General features: G+C 38.6%; 1 protein-coding gene across 1 annotated transcript in view; it reads right to left on the bottom strand.

Moving 5' to 3' along the window:
• The window catches only part of cacna1aa (calcium channel, voltage-dependent, P/Q type, alpha 1A subunit, a), a 145,441-nt gene that overhangs the window by 86,306 nt on the left and 34,689 nt on the right, over positions 1-24,446 (bottom strand). Inside the window, exons 4-8 of the mRNA XM_041778582.1 lie at positions 11,894-11,985; positions 7,573-7,725; positions 5,103-5,290; positions 650-753; positions 389-504 (exon numbers count right to left, since the gene is read on the bottom strand). Coding sequence (XP_041634516.1) covers positions 389-504; positions 650-753; positions 5,103-5,290; positions 7,573-7,725; positions 11,894-11,985 — 653 coding nt within the window. The remainder of the gene's footprint in view (positions 1-388; positions 505-649; positions 754-5,102; positions 5,291-7,572; positions 7,726-11,893; positions 11,986-24,446) is intronic.

Below are 24,446 nucleotides of genomic sequence, written 5' to 3'. Positions count from 1 at the left end.
AAGGGCTGAACAATTCTTTAAAAGTGTCTAATTCTGATGCTTCTTGACTCGTATTGCAAAGTGGATATGAATTATTGCATTGAAGGATTTTTTGTCATTCTTATATTTAATCCAAAAAAGTACAAAAATGAAGAAGGTAGGATTTTTTTGTAGAAATATTCTTACAAAAAAAAGTTACTGAATGATTGCATGACATGTCATGCATAACATCTACTGCAAAAACAAAACAAAACAAAACAAAAAAACTTTTATTTGACACAAATTTCGGGTCAAAGAAATATTGCTCCATTTGCGATTTGAAAATTGCAGCAGGCCATATTGTGATTTAATCTAATTTGTGATTTATTGGCCTGTATGTGTCTCTGTTTTTGTATTGTTTTGTACAAACCGGCTTTGCAGATCCACTCCAGATAACCGTTAAGTTCCCTCTCGATCTGCTGCTGTCTGCGGAGCTTCAGGAACTCACTCCTGTTCTCCACACGCTCTCTCTCTTTGGCAAACTCCCTGCAGGGACACACACACAACAGACACACTTCTTTTATTGTGATTCTATACATAAAGCAGATACCATTGATTGTTTAGAAATGAAGAACTATGAATTAAAAATCCTTTCACTGTCTTTGCCACCAGCACTTTCTCACAGACTTACCCAGACAAGACACCCAGCACCAAGTTGAGCATGAAGAAGGAGCCAATGATGATAAGGGGGATGAAGTACATCCAGTTCCATGCACTCCCTGAGGCATCATTGCTCTGAAACACACATCCAGACATCAGCCATCAGTGTTTAGCTTCTTGCCTCTAAACCTGACGTTACAGCATTTAATCGAATGTGGCTCTCACTGGTGTTTAGAGATTTTCAAAAGTTCAGCTCTTACTGACTAAGCATTTGATCAATGGAGACATTAGACATTTTTAACCATGTTAAAAAAAGGAAGAAAATCTGCAATGATCATTTAGATACCAGCTAACTATCTTAGCATGGCACGAGATGTGTTTCACAGCCATGCCTAAAAGTTCTGCACAGTTAGTGAAACACAAAGAACTGTGGACTAATATTATAAAGTTTCCTAAAAATAGTCTATAGTTCACCAAGAGGATGCTCAATGTTCAAATGTGACCTGAAGCTCCTACCTTGCATTTCATCCCCCTCTACATTCAAATTAATTCAATTCAGTGAGCTTTACTGGCATGGAAAACATGTTTGCATTGATAAAGCAGTGCACAAATACATTTTAAATTATGTATTGTATAGAATAACATTCCCCATTCTGTATTCCCTGATTCCTACTCCTATCTCCTTTACTGCCAAATAACAAAGGCCCCAAAATAACTCTGGTAAAGAAGCAAAGCTAGTCCCAGCCTGCTTCAATACAGCCCAAACAGTTGACTCTGATAGGCATCCATCCTCCGACTACAGTCAGTCATTATATGGGGTTTCTGAGGATTTTGAGGTTGCACCAAGGTTGGATGATCAGAATTTGGGGGGGGGGGGCTCTTGCTGCTACTATCCTGGACATGCCACTGGTGTGAGCTTAATATGTCACACCAAAGACTATAAGCATGGACATGTCTCAGTGAGGTCACTCATTGGTTTCTGAAGCACAGTTTTGAAGCCAAACAATAGCAGTCTCCATACTGCCTGCTGTCCATTACTACATCTCACGGTGATTGAGTCTGTCTTCCTATAAACACCATAGATTCTTGATTGATAATTCGCTGACTTTTTGGTTTCATATTAAGCAACTTGTAAAGAAGTCTGGGGATTTTATTCCAGAAATAAGTCTTGTTTTTCTTTCGCTGCAAAGCAAAGACTTGTTGCTGCCACTTTGATGCAGCTGATTGATCATGGTGATTTTTTTGGACATGCATGCATCTTCCCAATGCCTTAAACCTTACTGTTTCCCAGCAGGTACTGAGGTTTATAACAAATTTTAAGTCCTAAACTCATCATTGCATTCTGTATGATCTAATTGGTTGGCCGTCTTTGACCATGCATAGGCTAAATCATTGCTATATCCTTATTTATAAGGCTATACTATATAGGCTATAAGGCTATATAACCTGCTTCCAGTATACCTGTGTGATTTCATTCATGTGAAAGACTCTGGAAGCTTCAGTCTTCACTCTGTGTCTCAGTCACAACATTTACTTTGGCTATCTGTGCCCAAAGTCCATCTTGAGATGGGTAAAAGGGGTTTCACATTTGCTGCTCCTGCAGTCTGGAATCTTCGGCAGGAAAATTTCTGTCTGGGGAGCTGGTCTCTTTCAATAGTTTTAAAGCATTGGAGGAAGATACATCAGGTTGTAGACCTGTTGACTGATGACTTCCTGCTCTGTGACTCAGGATTGCTTTATCTGTGTTTGCAGTGTTTTTATGTTGAATGTTTCATGTCTGTTACTCTGTTAATGCTGCTACCTGTCTTAACCAGGACACTCTTGTGAATGAGATTCTTAATCTTAGTGAGGTTTCCTGGTTGAATAAATAAAATTGGAAATGGGATCTCAAACTAACTTGCAGTCAGTCCTCTAAAACTCAAAGACCTGGAGCTTTTAACTCCTGGCAAATATGCATAACCTGACTGCCCATCAGTAGGCCTCTCATCAAGCATCTTTTGTAATCATCGAGATAAATTAGTGATTTAAAAATTGCGCCAGATTAAAGTATTACACCAGGCTGTTTTTATTTTTGCAGAGAAAAGAGGCTTTTTGAATGGTTGTGTATGTGACTTCAGGGGCTTTTACAGCCATCCTTATTGGACACTTGAGGAGTTCTTGCTTCATTTTCCAACATTACAGTTTGCTGCTTCAGTCCAGACAATGTGGTTATGAAGAAGTAGCACATTTCAAAGTGTTGTCCTGGAAATATAAACAACATCAGGCCTGACATGAATTTGCTTTAAGTCATCTCAATAAGTAAATGCATATCTGCCACTCTATTTAGCTGCTCAGTACAGAGTAAATAATGTATAACTGCTTTCCCTCTCTGTCTCCTCTGTCCACTCTCTCCTTCCATCTTCTTTAATCCCTCCTTGTTGTCTTCTTTGTTTTTTTTTACCTCTCCAGTTCTTTTGTCCTCATTCTTATTTAGTTCATTTTGATGTTTGTTTCCATTTTTCTAACTCCCACTTTTCCTCCCCCTGTCTTTTTTTCTGTACATCTTTCATTCCTCCTCACCGTCACTGATAAGCCTCCATATTGATTCCTCATTTTGCCCTTTCCCACCGCCAGACCCCCTTTTCTCCTCCCCACTTTGCGCTCTATTTCTCATGGCCTCTCTTCCACATCTCCTTCATCTTTCCTTCTTCCTCCGTGTAAGCTGCTGTGCACCCAATGTACCGCAGACCCTTTTTTCTACCATTAAACTTTTATCGTTCCCCTCCCCAGCAGCTGCAAGAATAACTTGGGCTGAACAGGCCCTTTTAAATATAGAGCAGCACCGGGAAGGAGGGACACGGGGAGAGAGACGCAGAGAGAGCGGGAAAGAGACAGAGGGAGGGGCGAAAAAGGAGGGAACAAAGAAAGAGAGCAATGAGGAGAAAAAGAGGGGAAAAGAGACGACTACAGTAACACTCAAAGACCCTCATCTACCTCTGGTCTCCAAGCAACCGTTGCCACTGACAGCGGGAACCGATTCAGTCCTAAGCATGAGTAATGACACTGAGCAAGACCTGCTTCCTATTTTATGGGTGGATGCACACAGTGAACAGGTGAACATCATTAGAATTTCTATATTTGATGTGAGAAAAATAATCCAGGTTGGTTTGACTTCTATTGAAATATCGTTGATGCACTAACCTACCTATGTAGGAATGAAATTCACATGGCTTTATGGTTTTTTCTGACATTTACTGTGTTTACAAAGACCTGAATATGAGCCTCATCCTGGTTTTGATCATACTCATACACACAGAAAAACCTGGTTAATCAAATCCCTTCATGCATGATAAATACTAGTATCCTGGTTTCTGACTGGTGCACAAGTGCCCATGTTGTTTAATTTTAGTAACCTAAACCATGGCAATCTGGAGGAAAATGAGTAGTACTGTGGCACAATGCCAACATCGTGTTGTAGATGTGTTGATTCCTACTCATTTCATGCCACTGGATGTATAAAATGTGCATACTACACAAATGGTTATCAAGGAAAATGCAAAAAATAATGATAGTATAAAAGTGTTTTTTTTCCTCAACTCAAAACATACAAAAATAAAGTAGCATCAAATATATAAAAACTGAATGTTTTACAGTGCTGCCTTTGAAACAACTTGATATTTTCCTTTAAAAAAATAAAAGTACTTCTACAAAGTGCAACAGTGGCACAGTTGAAACCTAAAGGTGTTACTGCTGGCATTTCTGTAAACTTTTCAAGTACTACTCAATACTACAATAATTGCTGCCTTTTTATTATGTGAATGCTGTTAGATTGACTGAGCAGCACTACGATGCATGATCCCTTCAATTACAAACTTCCCTTTCAGTGTTTATTTCGTCGACTAAAACTATGACTAAAACTATTCGTTGACAGCCTTTTTTTCCATGACAAAAACTAGACTAAAACTAGCAAAAATAGATCTTCGATGACTAAAACTGACAAAAACTAGGTTTAGTTTTTGTCAAGATGACTAAAACTAGACTAAAATCTAATTTAGTTTTTGTCGGACATTCAAAATCTGTGATATTTCTCCACTCTGGGTAAATCCATCAATAAGCAATACAGCTGTAGCTATTCTGCCTTTCAGCTGTAGAAAGCAGGGACCCCAGGTTTGGCAGGGTGCAGAGAGCACACTACCATGATTTGGTACCAGATTTATGAAAGAGAATAAATGCTTGGACTAGAAGTAAAGACTAAAATGTGAGGACCTTTTATGGACTAAAACTAAAAAGGGTTGAAATGACTAAAATGTGACTGAAACTAAAATGCATTTCATTTAAAGACTAAAATTAAAAATAGCTGCCAAAATTAACACTGTTCCCTTTTCGGTGAAATATTTCCTGAGGAAAATTATTTTGTTCACCACTGTGTGTGGGACTAAAGCGGATAATAATTCGATCTCTAGGTGTTATAAAGTCCAGCCCAAGCAGAATACAGCAGTATTTACCCAGTAGAGCAGTTCTGTCCAGCCCTCCATGGTGATACACTGGAAGACGGTGAGGATAGCAAACAGGATGTTGTCAAACTGGGTGATGCCGTAGTTTGGTCCCAGCCAGTACCCTCGGCACGTGGTGCCCTGCGGACACAGCCGTGACGGAGGCTCCAAACCACACGGAAACTCTTCTCGGATTTCACCTGGAAATGAAAAGTGTGGAGGTTATTCAAAAGACAAGACACACGTGCTTGATTTAAAAGAAAAACCAAACCCCACACCAGTTTTTTAAAGATGAAAATCATATATGTTGTTGATCAATCTGACTATAAATCTCAACAAGTATCTAAATTCCACATATTGCACTGGAGGGCTGCACAGTGGGTCAGTGGTTAGCACTGATGCCTCACAGTGAAGAGGTTCTGGCTTGAATCACTGACAGACAGTTTACTCTCCAGGTACTCTGACTTCCTCCCAGACTAACGTTTTAATTACCCTTTTAAAAAGGAGTGCTCAGCGTTCAAGCCCATAGGAGCCCAAATAGGAGAAACTGCAAACATTTTTTTAAAGAACACTCCTTTCCACAAGCCTGGTAAAAGGCCTGATGTTTGGTAAAAAGTTCCTGTTCAGACCATGACTGGAATTTAGACAGCGTACAGTCACGGACGAAAGTATTGGCACCCCTGGAATTTTTCCAGAAAATACACCATTTCTCCCAGAAATTGTTGCAACTAAAAATGTCTTTGGTATACACGTTTGTTTCATGTATGTGCATTGGAACAACACAAAAACAGAAGAAAAAAGCCAAAATTGACATAATTTTCCACAAAACTCAAAAAATGGTCCAGACAAAATTATTGGCACTCTTTTAAAACTGTGGGTAAATCATATTATTTCAAACGTGATGCTCATTTAAACTCACCTGTAGCAGTAACAGGTGCTGGCAATCTAGAAGTCACACCTGAAGCCAGTTAGAATGTCTAAAAGTTGACTCAACCTTTGTGTTGTGCCACACCAAGCATCAAGAAGAGAAAGAAAAGCCCAGAAATGTCTGAGGACTTAAGAAGCAAAATTTTGGAAAAATATGAACAATCTCAAGGTTACAAGACCATCTCCAGAGATCTTGAAATTCCTTCGTCCACTATGCATGATATAACCAAGAAGTTTATAACCCATGGAGCTGTGGCTAATCTCCCTGGACGTGGACAGAAGAGAAAAACTGACAATAGAATGCAAGGCAGGATAGTTGGAATGGTGGATAAACATCCTCAGTCTATTTCCACACAAATTCAGGCTGTCCTGCAGATTCAGGGTGCAAAAGTGTCAGCTAGGACCATACGTGGTCATCTGAATGAGATGAAGCGCTATGGCAGGAGACAGAGGAGAATCCCACTGATGACAAATAGACTAATAAAGCCAGACTCGAGTTTTCACAAATATACCTGAGTAAGCCTCAATCCTTCTGGGAGAACATTTTGTGGACAGATGAGACTAAGGTAGAGCTTTATGGAAAAGCACATCATTCTACTGTTTACAGAAAACAGAATGAGGCCTACAAAGAAAAGAACACAGTACCTACAGTCAAACATGGTGGAGGTTCAAAGATGTTTTGGGGTTGTTTTGCTGCCTCTGGCACTGGGTGTCTTGACTGTGTGCAAGGAATCATGAAATCTGGAGACTATCAAAAGATTTTGGGCCTCAATGTAGGGCCTAGTGTCAGAAAGCTGGGTCTGCGTCAGAGGTCATGGGTGTTCCAGCAGGACAACAACCTAAAACATACCTCAAAAAGCACCAAGAAATGGTTGGAGACAAAGCTGAAGAGTTCTGACGTGGCCAGCAGTGAGTCTGGATCTAAATCCCATTGAACACCTATGAAGAGATCTCAAAACTGCTGTTGCAAGAAGGCAGCCTTCAAATCTGAGAGACCTGGAGTATTTTGCAAATGAAGAGTGGTCCAAAATTCCAGCTGAGAGGTGTAGGAAGCTTTTTGATGGTTATAGGAAGCAAATGGTTTCAGTTATTTTTTCCCATCGGTGTGCAACCAAATGTTAAGTTGAGGGTGCCAACAATTTTGTCTGGCTGGAAAATTGTGGAAAATTATGTCAATTTTGGCTTTTTTCTTCTGCTTTTTTTGTGTTGTTCCAATGCACATACATGAAACAAACATGTATACCAAAAACATTTGTAATTGCAACAATTTCTGGGAGAAATGATTATTTTCTGGAAAAAAATTCCAGGGGTGCCAATACTTTTGTCCAGGACTGTATGAACTCAAAATGCACAAGGAAGGGTCACATTCAACAAATCTAAGCTCTGACCTAGGGAATTCCTACAACTTTATATAACCTCAATGCATTCCTGGTTCAAGCATTGCAACTTCTTTTAACCGACCGCTTCCAGAACAAGATCCATCTTCATCAGAGCAAACGTTAGATGATGAATCACAACCACGATTAGAAAATCACCCTCCCATGCACCCTTTTACCTGTGTGATTGTCAAAGCAGGTTGTGTGGAATTTTCCCATGTAGAACTCCAGGCCTATGATGGCAAACATGAGGATGGCAAAGAAAAGAAGCAGGCCGATCTGCAGCAGAGGAATCATGGCCTTCATGATGGACTTGAGCACCACCTGTAAGCCTTGAGGAGACAGCATGCAGAGTTAAGAATGTGTCATTTTTTATAAAACTGCAGCATGCACTGGAGAAGGCTGTTCTGCATTTTAAAATGAATCTGTTTGATAAAAAGCAACACGTTAAGCTGAGGTCAAACAACCCACACCTGAGGTTCATTCTTAAACATCTTTGAAAAAGACTTCAAATGCAACCTTAATAAAATGTTTGATGGCTAGTTTCAGATGTATAACACACATCAGAACAGAGCTTTGTTTGTTTTTTTAAAGGCAGCTGAATGACTTTTATGATGAGTAAGCTTGGTTTGCCTGTTCAGCTCTGTAGTGGCGTCCAAGCTATTAATATCACTGCAGTGGTGCTGGAACACAACTGACATTATAACATTCAAAAACGGAGCGGAGAGTGCACACAAGAACCACTTTTGTTTCAACACTTTGGGTGCATTATGCAGAAAAACAAAGGCTGCATAAAACCTGGACCAAAAATGCCTTTCAATGCTATTTTGATCCTCTGGTTCTTTCTAAAACAGGTCTGATTTCTAACAAAGGAACTGTTTGGAATAAAAGCAGGGGGCTGGATGAATAGATTAAAAGTTCTGATTTTCAGAAATCATTTGGCAGCTATTCGATAGGTATACATTTGCAATATCTCTTCAGTCCTGGTTAAAACCATTCTGATTGGGATTCCAAATGCACTGTTTAGATAAATAAAGTGATCCAGTTAAAGGTCTTTGCACAGTAAATTTGTTGCTTTAGGATCATCATTACATAATCATTATGATAAATTTGTAGTATGATGCAAAACTGTGTCGGACTGAAAATGATTCTGCAACTCTTCCTATCCTTAAAAAACTCGGTCCACCCACTCCTGACAGAGACCTTCAAATGTTTTGGGTATTTGCACAAGCTTTTGCATCACAGTGCTTGGCTAAGTCAGATAGAGTGCAGCTTTTAAATTCAGCCTCTTTGTTGTGGGGCTGTGAGAAATTTTGGCCTCTATCTGTTAGGTTCGTAACCTTGCAAAGCAGATGGATATGCCTGTTTCCGTGTTTCTCACTGGCGAATCCATCTTGCAAAGCTCCCGTCTGAACCACAGACTGTAGAAAGAATTGGACAAACCCTGTGTGACGTCAGTCGCCATAGTTCGTATATGGAGTTCATTCCTCGGTATGGGCATACTTCAGTAGCAGCTAAGTCATGTGTTTTGTTGCTCTGGCGTGTCAGGTTACTAGGTTTGATGGTTGATATCTACATAATGCAGGGGTGAAGCACTGTGTTTAAAGTGAGGTTTTGGTGTAAGAATGAGTCAAAAGGAAAGAAAGGAAGCTGCAGCTACTGCTCTCAAGAGCTTAGCACCCATTTAAATCACTTGGAAAGATGCAAAAGTGTGCATCTGTACTAAGCGTGCAAACATGATGCACACAACATAAGACTGTATTTTTGTTTTACATGCAGCAGTTTCGTACGAAAAAGAAATAACACTGCGCAAGGGCCTCATGGTGTTTGTAGGTATGCATCAACACTTAATGAGAATAAAAGCGTTTAGGCACCATAACTCTGACCCACTGGTAAAATCATTCAGAAACAGCAGAAGAAGAATCTTTTCCCTCCTGTTAAAGTAAATAAAAAAGATGCTTGAACTGATAAGAAATAGATCTCTGATGATAATTAACTTATCAGCGAAGAAGACAGTAGGAGCAGCAGTGTATAAGCTCTGGTATCAATAAAACAAAAAAAGCCAACTTCCTGGTTGAGCAAAGGCCTATGTCAACGTGTTTTTCCCAGATCATTATCCAGTTTAATCAGAACTGATTTCCTACTCTATGCTTATTCCTCCTTTATAATTTTTCAGTTTTAAGCCCTAGTTGCATGGGATTATTATTACCAGTGGACCTCTGGGTATCCGTGAAATACCCTGACGTCAGTGTTTGTTGCGGTGCATTCACTCAGGATAAGCCACTTCTGTTATGTTCTCAAATTTACAGACATTTCTGAAGGAAGCATGAAGGTGCTGCATGACAGCGGCAATGTAAACACTCGGAAAATTTTCATTACTAAATCCCATACAAAAATGCAACGTCATGCATGTGTTTTACAGGTAATGTTTGCTTCATGTATGCTATACATACTGATGACCAGAGTTTGCAATGGATTACTTTTTTCTTTTAAATTTCTATAATCTTCAGCAGCAAGCTGTCCATGATCAATAATACAGCATGCTCTCTTTGCTCTCCTATTTTACATCAAGGTCACAGCTGTCACCTGTGTGTACCTGCAGGTTATCAGAGGATGAAAAAGTCGAGTACTATTACATCCCTCCTATTAATGTGCTCGTCATCTGTTATTCTGCACCTTATTAATTTCAGATCATTACAGCAACAGCCCTCCTTACACAGATTAGCTGTTAAAACCTAATCTCTGAATGTTGAGCAGCACATTTAAAATCAGATAAGGTGTTATGCATGAAATGTATGGCTGAAAATCAGGCACAAGTAAAGACAGGCTGCTGGAAGCCGAGCTAAAAAAGTCATTTGTGAACAAAAGCTGAAAAATAAACTGAAAGAAAAGCAGTCATAAAAACATATGTGACAAAACTTTGTTGAGAATGTCCTCTGCAGCCTCTTTTTTTTGTTTTTCTATCAAGGAATAAGCAGAATAAAGCTGCATACAGTAAAAACCATAATTTTAATTTTAAATTACATAGATGCCGATTCACATGGGATTAATATTACCTGTGGACTTGTGTTTGCTGCAGTAGGGACAACATTTGCCCTGGAATCTTTACTCTACAAATTACAGACATGGTCAGTCTGCACAGGATTAAAAACCCAGACATCCTGCGCGATTATTACAAACTGCCGCATGTCCATAGGTAATACTAGTCCCATGCAAATAGGGCATTCATTTTTTTAGGAGGAACATTAGAGTTACGGCCTGCACGTGTTTCAAACAAAAACTGCTGTTGCACTATAACTCTTCTACCACTCTTCTTACTTTCCCCCTCCTGTCTGTGAATTTGGATGTTTTTTTTTTCTTTTTACTAAACTGAAGGCTCAGCGGTACAAACCTGTTAAGTGGAGTTATTGTGGGTAGGACTGAATGATTTTGGAAAATAATCTAATTGTGTTTTTTCCCACAATATTGCAATTGCAATATGTACGGAAGAGGATTAGGGCCATTTTCTAAGGAGAAAATAATTTTGGGCAATTCAAGATTAAAGTTGAAATGACGAGAATAAAGCCAAAACTTTGAGGATAGTCGAAATTTCGAGAATGAAGTTAACACGAAAGAAATAGATTGTCTCTTTGCCACGTAAACACACAGGGTCTATCATCCGCTGTTAGTAATAACAAATTTTTACTTTTTTCTCGACTTTTCTCAGAATTGTGTTTTAACTTTATTCTCATCATTTTGACATCAATCTAGACTTGTCCAAAATTATTTTCTACTTTGAAAATGGCCCTAATCCTCTTCCATAGTTCTGGAATTATTCCCTAACTGCCTTTTATTCCTAAACAAGGGCTGAAAAATTCTTTAAAAGTGTCAAATTCTTATGAATTTGACTCGTATTGCATATTTGTTGCATTGAAGAGTTTCTTTCATTCTTATATTTAATAAGAAAAAAAACCAAAAATGAAAAAGTTAGGATTTTTTGCTGACTATTAAAAAAAACAAAACAAAACAAACAAAAAAAAAATGCACCTGAATGGTTGCATGATATGTCACGATTAACATCTGCTGCAATAAAACAAAAAACAAAATGTTTAAAAGGTCCAAGAAATATTGCACCTTTTGTGATTTAAAAATTGCAGCAGGCCATATTGTGATTTTATCTAATTTTAAATTAAATGCCCAGCCCTACTTGTGGGTAGAGTTTTCCATCTTGGAACTGGTCAGCTCCTACGGTTAACCTCAAATTGCTCCCTCTGCTACATCAGTGGCGTACAAATATGTAAGGATGCATATGAATGGGATTAGTTAATAATGTAGTCACTTTTCACATCAGCCTACGCCATCAGAGTGGGAATGTGGAGTGAATGGGTGTGAATTTTCAAGTGTGACCTGCAGTGTACAGGCAAAGAGACAACCGCTGCAGTGATGTGCCCTCAATAAAGCCTGCTGAGACACAATACTTCAAAACTTGACACTTCAAAAAAGATAAGAGTGATAACTTACTGGGAATACCGGACACCAGCTTGAGAGGTCTCAATACTCGCACAGCCCTGAGGGTCCGCAGGTCGAAATCTGAGCCCACAGTGGACAGGATCCTAAAGGAGAAGAGACACATGCACCAAAGTGTGCACAGACAATCAATATTTAAGCCAATCAAGCTTGTAACTGTCAGTCAGCCTCTCTCTGTGTTTTCTTCTTTCCCCCTCATCACACACTTCCTCAAAAACACAGACTTTAACACAAACCAGTGCCAGGTCATTACAAGCACAAGGCTACGCACTGTCTGTATGTAAATCCTGTAAGAGCTGAGATGATCAATACAGCTGACAAGTGGAGTCGGACAGAGGGAGTGTATCAAGACGAGAAAGGGATGGGCTGAAGAGAGTGTTTTGTGTCGGGGTGACAGAGAGACTACAAAATGAAAAAGGAGAGATGGAGTGATGGGGAGGAGACGGGGGGCTAGAAGAAAAAGAAGAGAAAGAGAGAGTTCTGGCAGATTGTGAGAAACAGAAATGCTGACTTGCTTATTTCTGCCTATTTTTATTCTCGCTACGTCTGAAAGGTTTCTTCTGGAGACGTCACAAGACTGCAGGGTAAATGCATCGATGTGTGTTATGGTGCTGGGTAATATATCAGGTTTTTAAGATTGCTGATGTATTTTAAAATAAGATTTAGGAAGAGAGTACATAGTTTACATTAGTATAGTTCATGTTGATGTTAATTAGATACAGCCAGACCTATGCTCAGTAAAAACATCATTAACAGTATGAACCACGACCGTATGAGCCACATATTCAACTTAAATACAAACTAGTGTTGGTTTAGGTGAATTTAAGATCAGAATCAAGATCATTCAACCACTGTATACTCAAGTTTTACTGCTGATCTGTTGACTGACGCATTCTTCCTGTGTTATGGTCTGTAGTATCTCATATGTGTGGAAATTCGTACGCTGTTGTCTCAGCCAAGACTTCCTTGTAGAAGAGATTTTTATATCTCAGTGAGTATACTCAGGATAATCTAGTCGGCATTTTTAAGCAGTTATCATTTATCTTAACATATAAAAACCTGCCTGATCAACAGCAACAAAAGGAGGTGTTGTAAACATTTAATACCGGAGGATTTCTTGATTTAAATGGTCAGAAATTGAAGAAAACTTCTCAACAGTCTAAATTGCACAAATGTGTTGGCAACATTTGACAAAATTTAAAATTTCCTTCAGTTCAACCCACTTTATAGAATATGACTGGAGATCACTTACCCTTCTGTCCTAATTAGTGTATGTATATACAGTGCTTAACAAATTTATTTAACCACCACCCAAAGTAAGGTTTATGCCACAGCTGCCCTAAACTAACAGCATTGGTACAAATTGGTAAAAACCAAAATCATTTTTGATGTTTCTGCAATGGTTAAAACACTAATATGTAGAAGCTCTTTAACCAAAATGATATTTTTATTGCTCAAATATAATTATTATTGTTATTCATTAATTTTCAAATTTACTGATTTGCAAAAAAAAAAAAAAGAAAAAATAGTAAAGCACATTATTATTTCTTGATTAATATGTCAAATTTTAGTTATTTTTACTTGCATTCCTGAACAGAAAAAAGAGTTTTAATGGTTGAATGTTGTGCTTGATTCATTTCTGACTTCTTAGAGTAGCCCAGTAATTACCAGTGCTGTTAATTTAGGGCAGCTGTGGCATAAATCTTACTTTGGTTAGGGTAGGGTGGTCTAAGAAATTTGTTAAGCACTGTATGTATGTATGTATGTATATATGTATGTATGTGTGTATATATATATATATATATATATATATATATATATATATATATATATATATATATATATATACACACACACACACATATCCCTTCTGTAAAGAAATAAAAATCATCAAAATACCAGTATTAAAAGGCGAACGGTATTAAAACATGTTTGATACCTCTTCAACAAAAACAGGAGTCATGGTCACCAAATAGATGGTAATTAATTGTTTAAAAAAAACTCCTTTCACTGTCTCTATTGCAGAAACTGCTCATATCTCATTAATACAAGCAGGCCACATAGTCAAGCGTTGCCATATTACTGAGATCAGCTGATCTCATGCAGGCCTCATCAGCTGATTCGTTCTAAGCAGCTGTTGCTCATGCTACCATATTTAAACTGCTCTAGCCTGGCTAAACCTTGATGCTCCCTGTACAAGTGGCTTTTTGCAACCCTCCTTCACCCCAGCTCCTCCTTTATTCTGCTTCTGACTCAATAATTCTGTTGCCATTGATGCCTGCTCTGCTCTGGGTTTTTGCTGCTTCTCTCCCTGCCTCAGGCTTTCCTTGGAGGCACAGGAAAGGCAGGAATGTTGTTGTTCCTGCTTGATCATTTTCACACTGCCTAAACTGCAGAAATGTATCAACAACATTTGGACATTTTCCATTATCTTGCTGTTCCCAACTTTTACCAAATGTTGCCAATGTTTAGGCAGCTCTTTCCCTCTCTTTTGGTTAAAAAATGGCCATTATTTGTCTGTGATATTTTGATACCAGAGATGTTTAAAATCATGGCGATTTGATCATTTTGTAACAGTTGAAAGAGTAGCAAACTCAGGGCACATGTTTTGATGTAAGAGACATGTATCAGCATTCATATAAAAGCATATGGAGATGTGATTTTCAGTCCATATTGCCCAGCTTTAGTGTGTTATAGCACCTGTACCAACACTCATTGTCTGAATAAAGATGGTAAACAGCATGTGTGTGTGTGTGCTAATGTGCGAGTACTCCAGAGGGTTAAGATGTTCCCTCACGCTGGTAGACTTCCAGTCAGTCCCTTCGTCTGACGCACACTGTGAATCATCCTCTCTCTCTCTATCTCTGTCTTTCTGGCTGACACATTTCCACTTTCCTCTGTTCCACTAAGCGGCCCGGTGACACAGCAGAGCCTTAATCACAGGTTTGAAGTCAGCCTGCTTTGCTTGAAAACGACAGGATTGGCAGGAGGGGGAAAGGTAACATCAGACCAGGATCTATGGGTGGAGATTTACTCAGCTGTGGCTGGGACTGCTGTATTACATTACCAGGAAGCCCCCACTGGTGTAGGCCGGGGTCCTTGTAATGACATTGTGAAATATCAAATGCCTGATCAGTTGCTGACTTGTAACTGAGAAGTTCCCGGTTTGGTCACGAGGTGAACTGTACTTCTTCAGCTGAGTGTGCGTGGAGCTGAAGCAGTGCCCTTCAATGAGCAGCTCACTGAATCTTAAATTATGACTCATGCAAAGATATATTTTGCAACAACACATTTGGATGCATTACTGTAAGTGAAAGTCCAATTAGAGTGGGACTGCACAAGTCTGCCAAGAAATTAACCACTATGAGAGAGTAAATACTGTAATAAGACAGGATGAGATATCTGTTCAAAAAAGATAAAACACTTTTAAAGCCATGCAGTAGTGTGCCCAGCAGGGATGACTGTCCGACAGACAACACCCTGAGCTTTCAATCTTGATGACATTGGAAATGAGGGAAACCTCTATGTGGTTTTGAGAATAAATAAAGGTTTGAATGAGTGAATATGATTTTACATGAACTGTCTCACTGAAAGGTCACAACACAGTTAAGGTACACAATATCACACAGGATAGGTAAGGGCTGATTTTTCAGTGATAAAGCAGCTGATAGGAGATGGCTAGTAACAGATAACACTGCACTAATGTAAATGAGGCTGAAGTTAAAGGACACAGGGGGTGACATTCTTAAGAGAGGGTTAATACAGTAAAGTGCAGAGGAAGGGGAGTTAGTATCATGAATCTGATACAAAAAGAACATGGATAAAAATAATCTGACAAAGAGAGAAGAAGGCATAAACAAGGTGGGAATAGCAGGTAATGTGTGTCTATTTTCATGATGTGGTAAATATAAGTTGTGATATTCATGCTTTGAATAAAGGTGAGTGTGAAGGCAGCATTAAACACTGATACCAGAAAATATCTCACTGTGTGCCAATTAAAAGACAAATATAGATATATGGTGCAGTTAATTTTTGCATCATTAGGGATGCAATGCAGAGATGGTTTAGTAGAATCCCTCTGCAGCACTAAACCTTGATTTTGTTTTCTATTTTTGTGTGAATAAAGGAAATCCGATGATGATGATGATGATGATGATGAAGCTTTTAAAATACATCTCTATTTTCTAACAGCATCCACCGTCAAACAGTATCAGTTTGATGAGGCAGTTCCTCATTCACACCGTCTCCACGGTTACTGGGCCCTTTCTCATTCATAAGTGTTTCCATGGCAACAGGGACCTTGGCTCATTGATAGAATCTCGGTATCACCTTGGTAACAGGGCCAAGGGAGGAGCCTGATTGATTTGTTTTATTCTTTCCTCTTCTGTCTTTAAGTAAATGTATCACAAACACACATGTATGCACAATAATACACACATAAATAACACACAAAGACACACATGCATCTGCAGAGCAAAACCGGCGCTGGTTGGAGATCAAACATATTGAGTGGGAATAATTTTATTCGCATATGCGTGCTGGAAAATAGGTCATTTGGAACAACCAATGAAAACAATTTCTTCCTTGTCACGGCCATGTAAAGAACATCTTCTACACCTGAACAGGACTGAGAGACAAGCTGCACTGTATGCAGGGAAACAGAGATGATTAAGGAGAACCACATTAAGGATTATTGCTATAACACAGTCTTCCCGTTGACCCCTCCTCATGGGACACCAACACATTACACAAACAGACTTTTTGCTGCTCTCTCCGCCTGCTTTCTGCTGACTTCAGCTAAATGTGGCTAATTATCTCTGTCCACATCACTGACCAAATCACTTCGTCTCTTCTCCAAACTCCTCGCTTATCTCTGCTCTTCTCCTTGCTGTCCTCTATCACCGTTATTAAACTGATTTTTACTGAATGTATCTGCATAATCAGGAATATTTATATACTGAATTATACCCAACCTTTAACAGAAAAGTCCAGATTATTAAACCACTAGAAGATCAAATTAAATCAACATCACTTTATATCTTAACTAGGGCTAGGAAAAACTATTCTTTCAAAAACACAACCAGTCCTTGAATATCGTTATTCAGGACTAATCACAGGCTTTAAAATTCAGTTATTTTGGTTTTTAATATACAATAAAGCAGTTCTTAGCAGTGTTGTAAATTTAGAAGTATAAATAATTTCACACTCCTCCTTAACATTCAGGTGCAGAGATTTTTTTTTTCAACAATGTTTCAGCTGAACCAAACAACTAAACACTGATGTGTTTATGATGTTGACTTTTTATTGGGATGAGTGCTGCACTGCTGAAGTCATGACCTAGAGCTAGGAGACTTATTCAAAGTTCTTAGTTGTCTTTTACATTAAAACATGCAGGAAAGCATGTACAAAATGACTCCCTGACATTCAGTGATCCCTTCACATGTAGTTGCTTTCTCCATGTGAGTAATCAAGTTAAGGTTAACAGTTAAGCAAAACATATTCTCATTCTTTTATCATGCACTCACTTTTTAATTTGTACTGTCTTTAACCAAGGGTATTTTACTTTTTATCTGGATAAAAAAACATGTTTTTATTTTGAAAGAAATGGTAAACCAAAGGCTACAACACGAGCATAACAATGAGAAACAAATAACCTGCTAAAGATTTTTTTTTTAAATGGAAGAAGCTGAAGGAAATGGTAAAAGATAAAAGGTTTGATATCAAACGGTGCATGTTCTCTGATTTGAGGTATATTCTTATTTTCATTACATGCTTGGCATACATTTTTAACCTGTCTGGGACTACTGATGGAAATTAGCCTTTGGCTACAATGTTTATGAATGTGCACTATCCCCTATAATCAGTCAGTCAATTAATCAATATATCAATCAATCAATCAATCAATTAATTCATTAATAAATCATCAGTAAATAAATAAATAAGAAGATACTGGATGACTTGGAGACAGACAGATCTTTTTGTAGATGTTGGGCCTGATCTGCAGGGTTTTTAAGATTGTAGTTAAATTTTGACAAACATTTTCTTACTTTGAATAAATATTTAATTTTTTTCTTGTTTTCTGTTATGCTTGTATGTCTGGCTGATAATTGTTTGTTTATAACCTCGCTGGCTGTTTACTGTGCATTATTATTATTATTGTTATTTTTGTTTTAATTATTATTAGTATTATTATTATTATGATCATTATTATTGTTAATAATAATTTTGTATGATTTTCTCTTTCTCTTTTATTATTATCTAATTTTACTGTTTTGATGTCTATTCTGTTTAACTTCTTCTTTATATTGTAGATGCTCTTACATCTGTGTTGCTGGATTTGTCTGTGCTATTCTTTTTTTTTTTAGTATTATTTTTGATCGCTGTATTATGTTTCTAAATTTTTCTGATGTCTTCCTACGATGATATGCGCTCGAGTTCTATAGCGGTCTCCTTGGGTATTAAATCTGTATTGCTAGTTGAATTTTGTCATGGGTTCCTCTGTTGTTTTTGTCTTTCTTGCTGTGTTCTTATGCTTGTGTTGTGTTATGATTGTTGTCTTGTTTGTGATTGTGCTTATTGTCAAAGCACTTTGTAAACCTCTCTTTTTAAAAGTGCAATACAAATAAAGATATTATTATTATTATCTTTGATAAACAGAAGAAAAACAGGAAACGTAGGGGTGGGGGCGGGGCAAGACATGAACAAGAACCAGGATCAGGCCTTAGTCATATACAAACTACTAACTACACTAAACGAGCGCCTGATATCAGAACTGCATACTCCATATATATAAACAGAAAATAAACATCTCTAGACTAGTAAAATAAAATCATGTAGCTGTGGCAGCTATGAGAGTTGAAATAATACCCCAGTAAGATCTAAATACTTTTTTAAAGGCGAACCATGTAAAGAGAGCCTGATCTCACAGTCTGATTAGATGTAAGTAGTAAAAGTATGGAGGCCCCTTTAAATCAACACAGCCACCATTTTTTATCATAAATACAGCTTTAGCAAACTTCTGTTGACAAGGTCACTTAAAGGACCTTCCTTGCTTGTTTCTTTCCTTTTAAACTTTCCTGAACCAGACGTATCCAATCAAAAGAGCCTCAACAAGAGGAACAACACGGCGGAGCAGAGTGAGCCAAGAACAGCCGTAAACTAAGGGTAATTGGATTAGTAATCAATAGCGGGCATAAAAAACAACTAGCTTATTCCCTGGGCCAAATCACTCATGCAATTTACTACAAGAGATAGGTCAGTGCTCACACTTGGGCACAGAGAGAAGGGAGCACACACACCTGCTGACGTCCAGTGGGGTTGTGAATCCATTCAGACATGCTAAGTGCCATTTGTGTGTTTGCCTTTGTGTGTGCTGCCAAAGCAAGCGCACCAGCATCACCGAGGAGGAAATGGAAAGGAATGTTTGAAGTGGAAATGTGTTGGTCAGTGTGTTATCAAAGGTTTGGGCCAGAGGTGGGTAGAAAGGCCAAGTAGCCTTTCATCTTCAAAGAGCTGCACTGCTAAAAACAACCTCCATTCATGGAGAGCACAACAAAGAATGTGTGAGAGAGAGTAAAATCTATTGACTTCAGTCATAATGTATCTCGGGAATATACCATGCTGTAAGTGCTGCAGCGTATTATCTGGCTCTGAATCTTACTGTAGCTTCCTGCTTTAATGCAAAATCCTGAAGACACAGACGTTTGACAGAGAACCAGATTCAACCTCGTTAAAACAAGCTTTAGTGCAGGGTTTAAGGGACGTCTGTAACCTGTATTTAGCTGCGTAACATCACAGAATCTTACTTGAGTAAAGGCGAGGTCAGACTACACTTTGATTTGTCTGTTATGATGGTCACTATGTCAGATTAGACGATTACAGAGCCATAAATTAGTGCCATGGGCTGACTGACAGACATGACAGACTACACGGATACCTGGCCAATCATTACAACAGATGTGATGACACTGGGCTGGACAAAACACAAATGTAGACTGACACCAACAGGCTGTTTTCACTGTACTACAGTGTATTTGCATGTCTATCTTAACATTATGATGAATGCTGTGCTTGCTTGATGCTCCCTGTCCTGGGCTTCTCTCGATGACTCATCATAAAGGTCGGAAATGTTGTGGTCAGAAACTTGTCCTCTGTCTCCTAGTTCCATCTTGAGAGACCAACTTTATCACTACTTTCCCTTTACCATTTGTTTTGTTTACATTTGTGACTGCTCCACATGTGAAGCCAGGACAAAAATCAGACATGCCAGACTTCCCATCATGGACCTATAAAAATGATTAGCAGGAAACTGATACTGGCATTTCAAGATTTCAAAACTTTCTGTGTATAACCTTTTTTGCTACACAGACTACCGTAGGGGGTTTGTCAGCAGGAGTGTTTACTTACTTTAGGGGGTAAAATGGCTCTTTACTGTCCAGGCACAACAATCTGTGTGTAGGTGGTTTGCTATTACGTGATCCAGAGTGTCTGTTAGGGGTCAGGTAGTGGTGGACAGCCATTAGGCAACACTATACTGAACCAAACTGGAAACAGACCATACATGAGCGGCACATCTAAGCTTTAGACAGACACTTTTTTTTCCGCCTGCTGCCATTTCTCTGTGACTTTTTAAAACTTTTATTTTTACCCTGAATGTTTCACTGTGTTCAGGACAAAATTATCTTTAAGTCTATGCTATCATATCAAACAGTACAGAGACAGGCTAACTGGCTTCTTTTTTAGCTGAGGGCTGGTGTGTGAACTTGTGCCATTAAGCCAAAAGCACTTTTTTTAAATGTGTGAACGTTTCATATTGTTGCTTGACTGGCCTCTAGATAAATTCAAATGTTTTTTGTTTTATAGATTTAACAATTAAATATGAGTTGAGTTGTTCAAACAGAAATCACAAGCAATAGACTAAAAAGTCACCACGTTTCTCATTTACATTACATACTGTACATTGTGTGGATTATAATCCTTGAATATTGAACATTGTGGCTGTATTTTATGAGATAACTTTTGCACATTTCCTTGAAAACACAATGCCAATTGCTACATAAACTTCCCATCTATTTGTATCCTACATATCTTAAATATTTATATTGTTTATTTTATTCCTATTGGATTTTTGAATAGCATAAGAACTCTAAATCACTGTATTTTCCTGTTTCACTCTATTTCTATGTTAACAAATTGCACCAGAATCACTGAGACCTATTCCTGCATGTGCTAACTTTGTTTGCATTAGTGAACATTAATTGAAAGAATATTTTCTGCTTGTATGCATGATAAATATACTCACTACAGTACCCATAATGCCTGTGTCTGAGAGAGACAGAAGCAGGTTTAAAGGGTTGGCTCACTTCTAACTATCCTCTTCATCCCAGCACCTCCTGCCGTCTTTCTACACTCATCTTCTCACTCCTCTTCTCTCGTACAGTCACTGTGTTGTGCCACGCTGAGATGAGTTTGGCTGATGATTGCTCTTATTAAAGCATAAGGACACACTGCCAGACTGGGTGCTCACTCACCTCCGTGTTTGTGTGTGAGTGTGTGTGTTTTGCAGTGTTTAGTAGACAGAGGAAGAGGAAGAGAGGTGGACAGAGGGGGGGCAATCTTTATTGCTTTGTCAGCAAAGATGCACACAGTTTATGTAAGCTCTCCAAATCTCCACATGCATGGACAGAGAGATGCAGTGACCTCAACATATTAACTTTGCCAACAAAAACAATCATTTTATTTGACACAGTAGTCTAGAATAATGCTTTTACTGTAAATTGTCCAAGAAACCAGGCAAATCATCTTTTTCTCTCATTCATTCAGCTGTAGATCACTGTAATATAGATACTATGTTTGAACAAACAATGACTTTTCCTCTCACTGTAAAGTGCAGAGGTAAAAAGTAACTAATTATATTACTCCAATTACTATAATTGAGTAGGTTTTGTTGTCACTTTACATTTAAAATTCATTAATTTTACTTCTAGTTAAATAGGTTTTAACCGGAGTAACTGTAAACTGATGTACAGTGTAAGTGTATTACACTGAGGCCGATATCTATAGTTGATGTTGCCAGCATATACAGCAGATATAGGGAGATATCTAAAGCAGATAGAGGTCAGTATTTACAACAGATATAGTCCAATATCTACAGCAAATACAGGCCATTACATAAAGCTGATACAGGGCAATATCTACAACTGAAACAGGCTAATATCTATAGCAGATATAGGTCAATATCTACAGCAGATATAGGCCAATATCTACAGCAGATGCAGGCCAATATCTACAGCAGATACAGGCCAATATCTACAGCAGATACAGGCCAGTATCTACAGTTTCTTCAACTGAACCACACCCGTAGCTGCAGTCTCTTTCTCATAAAATGATGCTGATTGGTTCAGTTATTTAAGCATTTGAGAATAGCTTGAAGTTTTGCCAGATAGATCCCCATGATGACGAACATGGAATCGGGCCAATCCATCAGCTTTGCAAGGTTAAGCCTCCATTGACATTGCAGGAAGTCCTAAAATCAGTATTTTTAGTCCTGGAAGCAAGCCAACCAACAACCCAAATATTTCCAACTATAAAACATTTGATTCAGTGCAAGAACAGGGTAGGAAAATGGAGAAAAGCAAAGACACAAGGACGTCTAGCAGTAAGCAAGCTATGCTTCCCCTAATCCTCTACAATTCCCTCAATTCATTGTAAATGGAAGCTTTACCAGTGAGAACAAAACAATAGTTTAGCATGCTTCTTTCAAATGTTAGTGAACCTTTATTGTTAGTAATAATGTCATAACATGTTATTTGTGAATACAGAGACAAACTTGTGTCTCCCACAGGAGCATATACCATCATTTTACCCTGCGGTAGCTCATGTTAAGTCTACCTTTAATGGTTCTGACAATGTGGCTAATAACAGAACCGTCTACAGGGAAAAAAAAATCTGATTTCTGCTTCTGGAACCACACTTAAGCAGTAAAGAGAGCAGCCTGAGAGTGGTGTTTAAAGGCAACAAGCCCATTGTATTCTGGGTGCTAAAGTAATTAAACATATTTTAAAATGACCAAATCTAAAGCCTTGAGAAATCTTAAGATGTACTGTAGAAAATCTTCGACCACACCTTTACGCCTCAGTGACTAATATCAAGTTAACAATTTGATATCAGCAGGCGAGAAAAAAATGATTCCTAAAACTCCAACAGCACCCTTTGAGCAGCATGTGTCAGTTATAAACATGACCTGACAGCCTGCAAGACTCACATTAGAAGTAAATCCCACTGTGTATTTATAGAAGCTGTGATATTTGACAGCCATGTGGATGGATGGATGGATGGATGGATGGTGCTGGAAAAGAGCCATAGGGAAAGGACAAATCAGTCCACATTTCCTCCATCACATAATAAAAAAATGTAAACTCGTTTGGATGTGTGTACGCATGATCTGTTTATCTTCTCTCTTTCTATTCCTGTCAATCCAATTTGTCTCTTTATGCCGATCCTCTCTATAATCTATACCCAAATTTGTCCCTCAATGACAGCCTTTTCTGTCGGAGTTGTCAGGCTTATGCCATTTCTCCATGCTACGCTTGCTTTTACCTTCACATTTAAAATTCAGATGAAACATCATGGTGTCCCTGTATGACTTACTTAGTCCTCTAATCTTTTCCCCAAGAATTATTTTGCTATTTGCATCTAAATCTACCCACAGTTTGCTTTTTGGTCTTTCTACACACTCCCTCCCTCCTTACTTCCTGCTCTCATCCTTGAATTTCCTTTGTTAATATTTTCCTCCTTGAATCTGTCGCAGCTGCCAAGCACCTGTGAATTTTCTTGCATCCTGTCTTTATCCCTTCTCTCCGGCGTCCCCTCTGTGCCCCCCTCCCCGTTGATCTCTGTGTATGTTGTGGTGACATTTGTTCGCCGCCCAGGCTGCTGGCCGCCTGCAGCTCTGCTCTGTGATCTGGCTGCTGCCTGCACAGAATGAGGCTGTTCATTAGAGCAAACGAGCAGAGAAGGGCATTTATGAACACGTGTTCAAAAGCTTGGTAAAAAAAAACATGATGAAGCAAAGTCAGTGTCTTCTAACGGTATGAAAGCTGAGTGTATTCATGGAGATTTGTGTTGCATGTGCACCTACATAGCACAGAAGTGGAGGGAGAGGCCAGACCTCAAAGTCAGTAATTTATGGGACAGTTATCTCAATTTAGAAACATTTTTTCCATTGTTTAGTGACAAATGGCCACTAATGTGTCAAACCACTATGGATGTATATCCATTTTCTTCTTCTGTGATCTTTGTCAGCTTCACAGTCCACCTCTGCATCCCGACCCAACAGCTGAGAACAACTATTCTAGATACATGGCAGATTAATCTCACTCATCCTGCATACATCTTAATCTAATCAAAACATCACCTATCCATTCCCTGTGCTTGTCTGTAGCTACAGCCCTGTTACTGGAGTACAGTGTGTCCTTACAGCATGGGACGCAAGCTAGAGTCAGTGATCAGCTTAATTTAACAGTGTCCCAAAAGAGTCCTAAAAGCC

The sequence above is a fragment of the Cheilinus undulatus genome, linkage group 21, assembly GCF_018320785.1.
Source record: "Cheilinus undulatus linkage group 21, ASM1832078v1, whole genome shotgun sequence".
Taxonomy (NCBI): domain Eukaryota; kingdom Metazoa; phylum Chordata; class Actinopteri; order Labriformes; family Labridae; genus Cheilinus; species Cheilinus undulatus.
The sequence above is the reverse complement of the archived record's forward strand: the minus strand, read 5'-3'. Positions and strand labels throughout refer to the sequence as shown.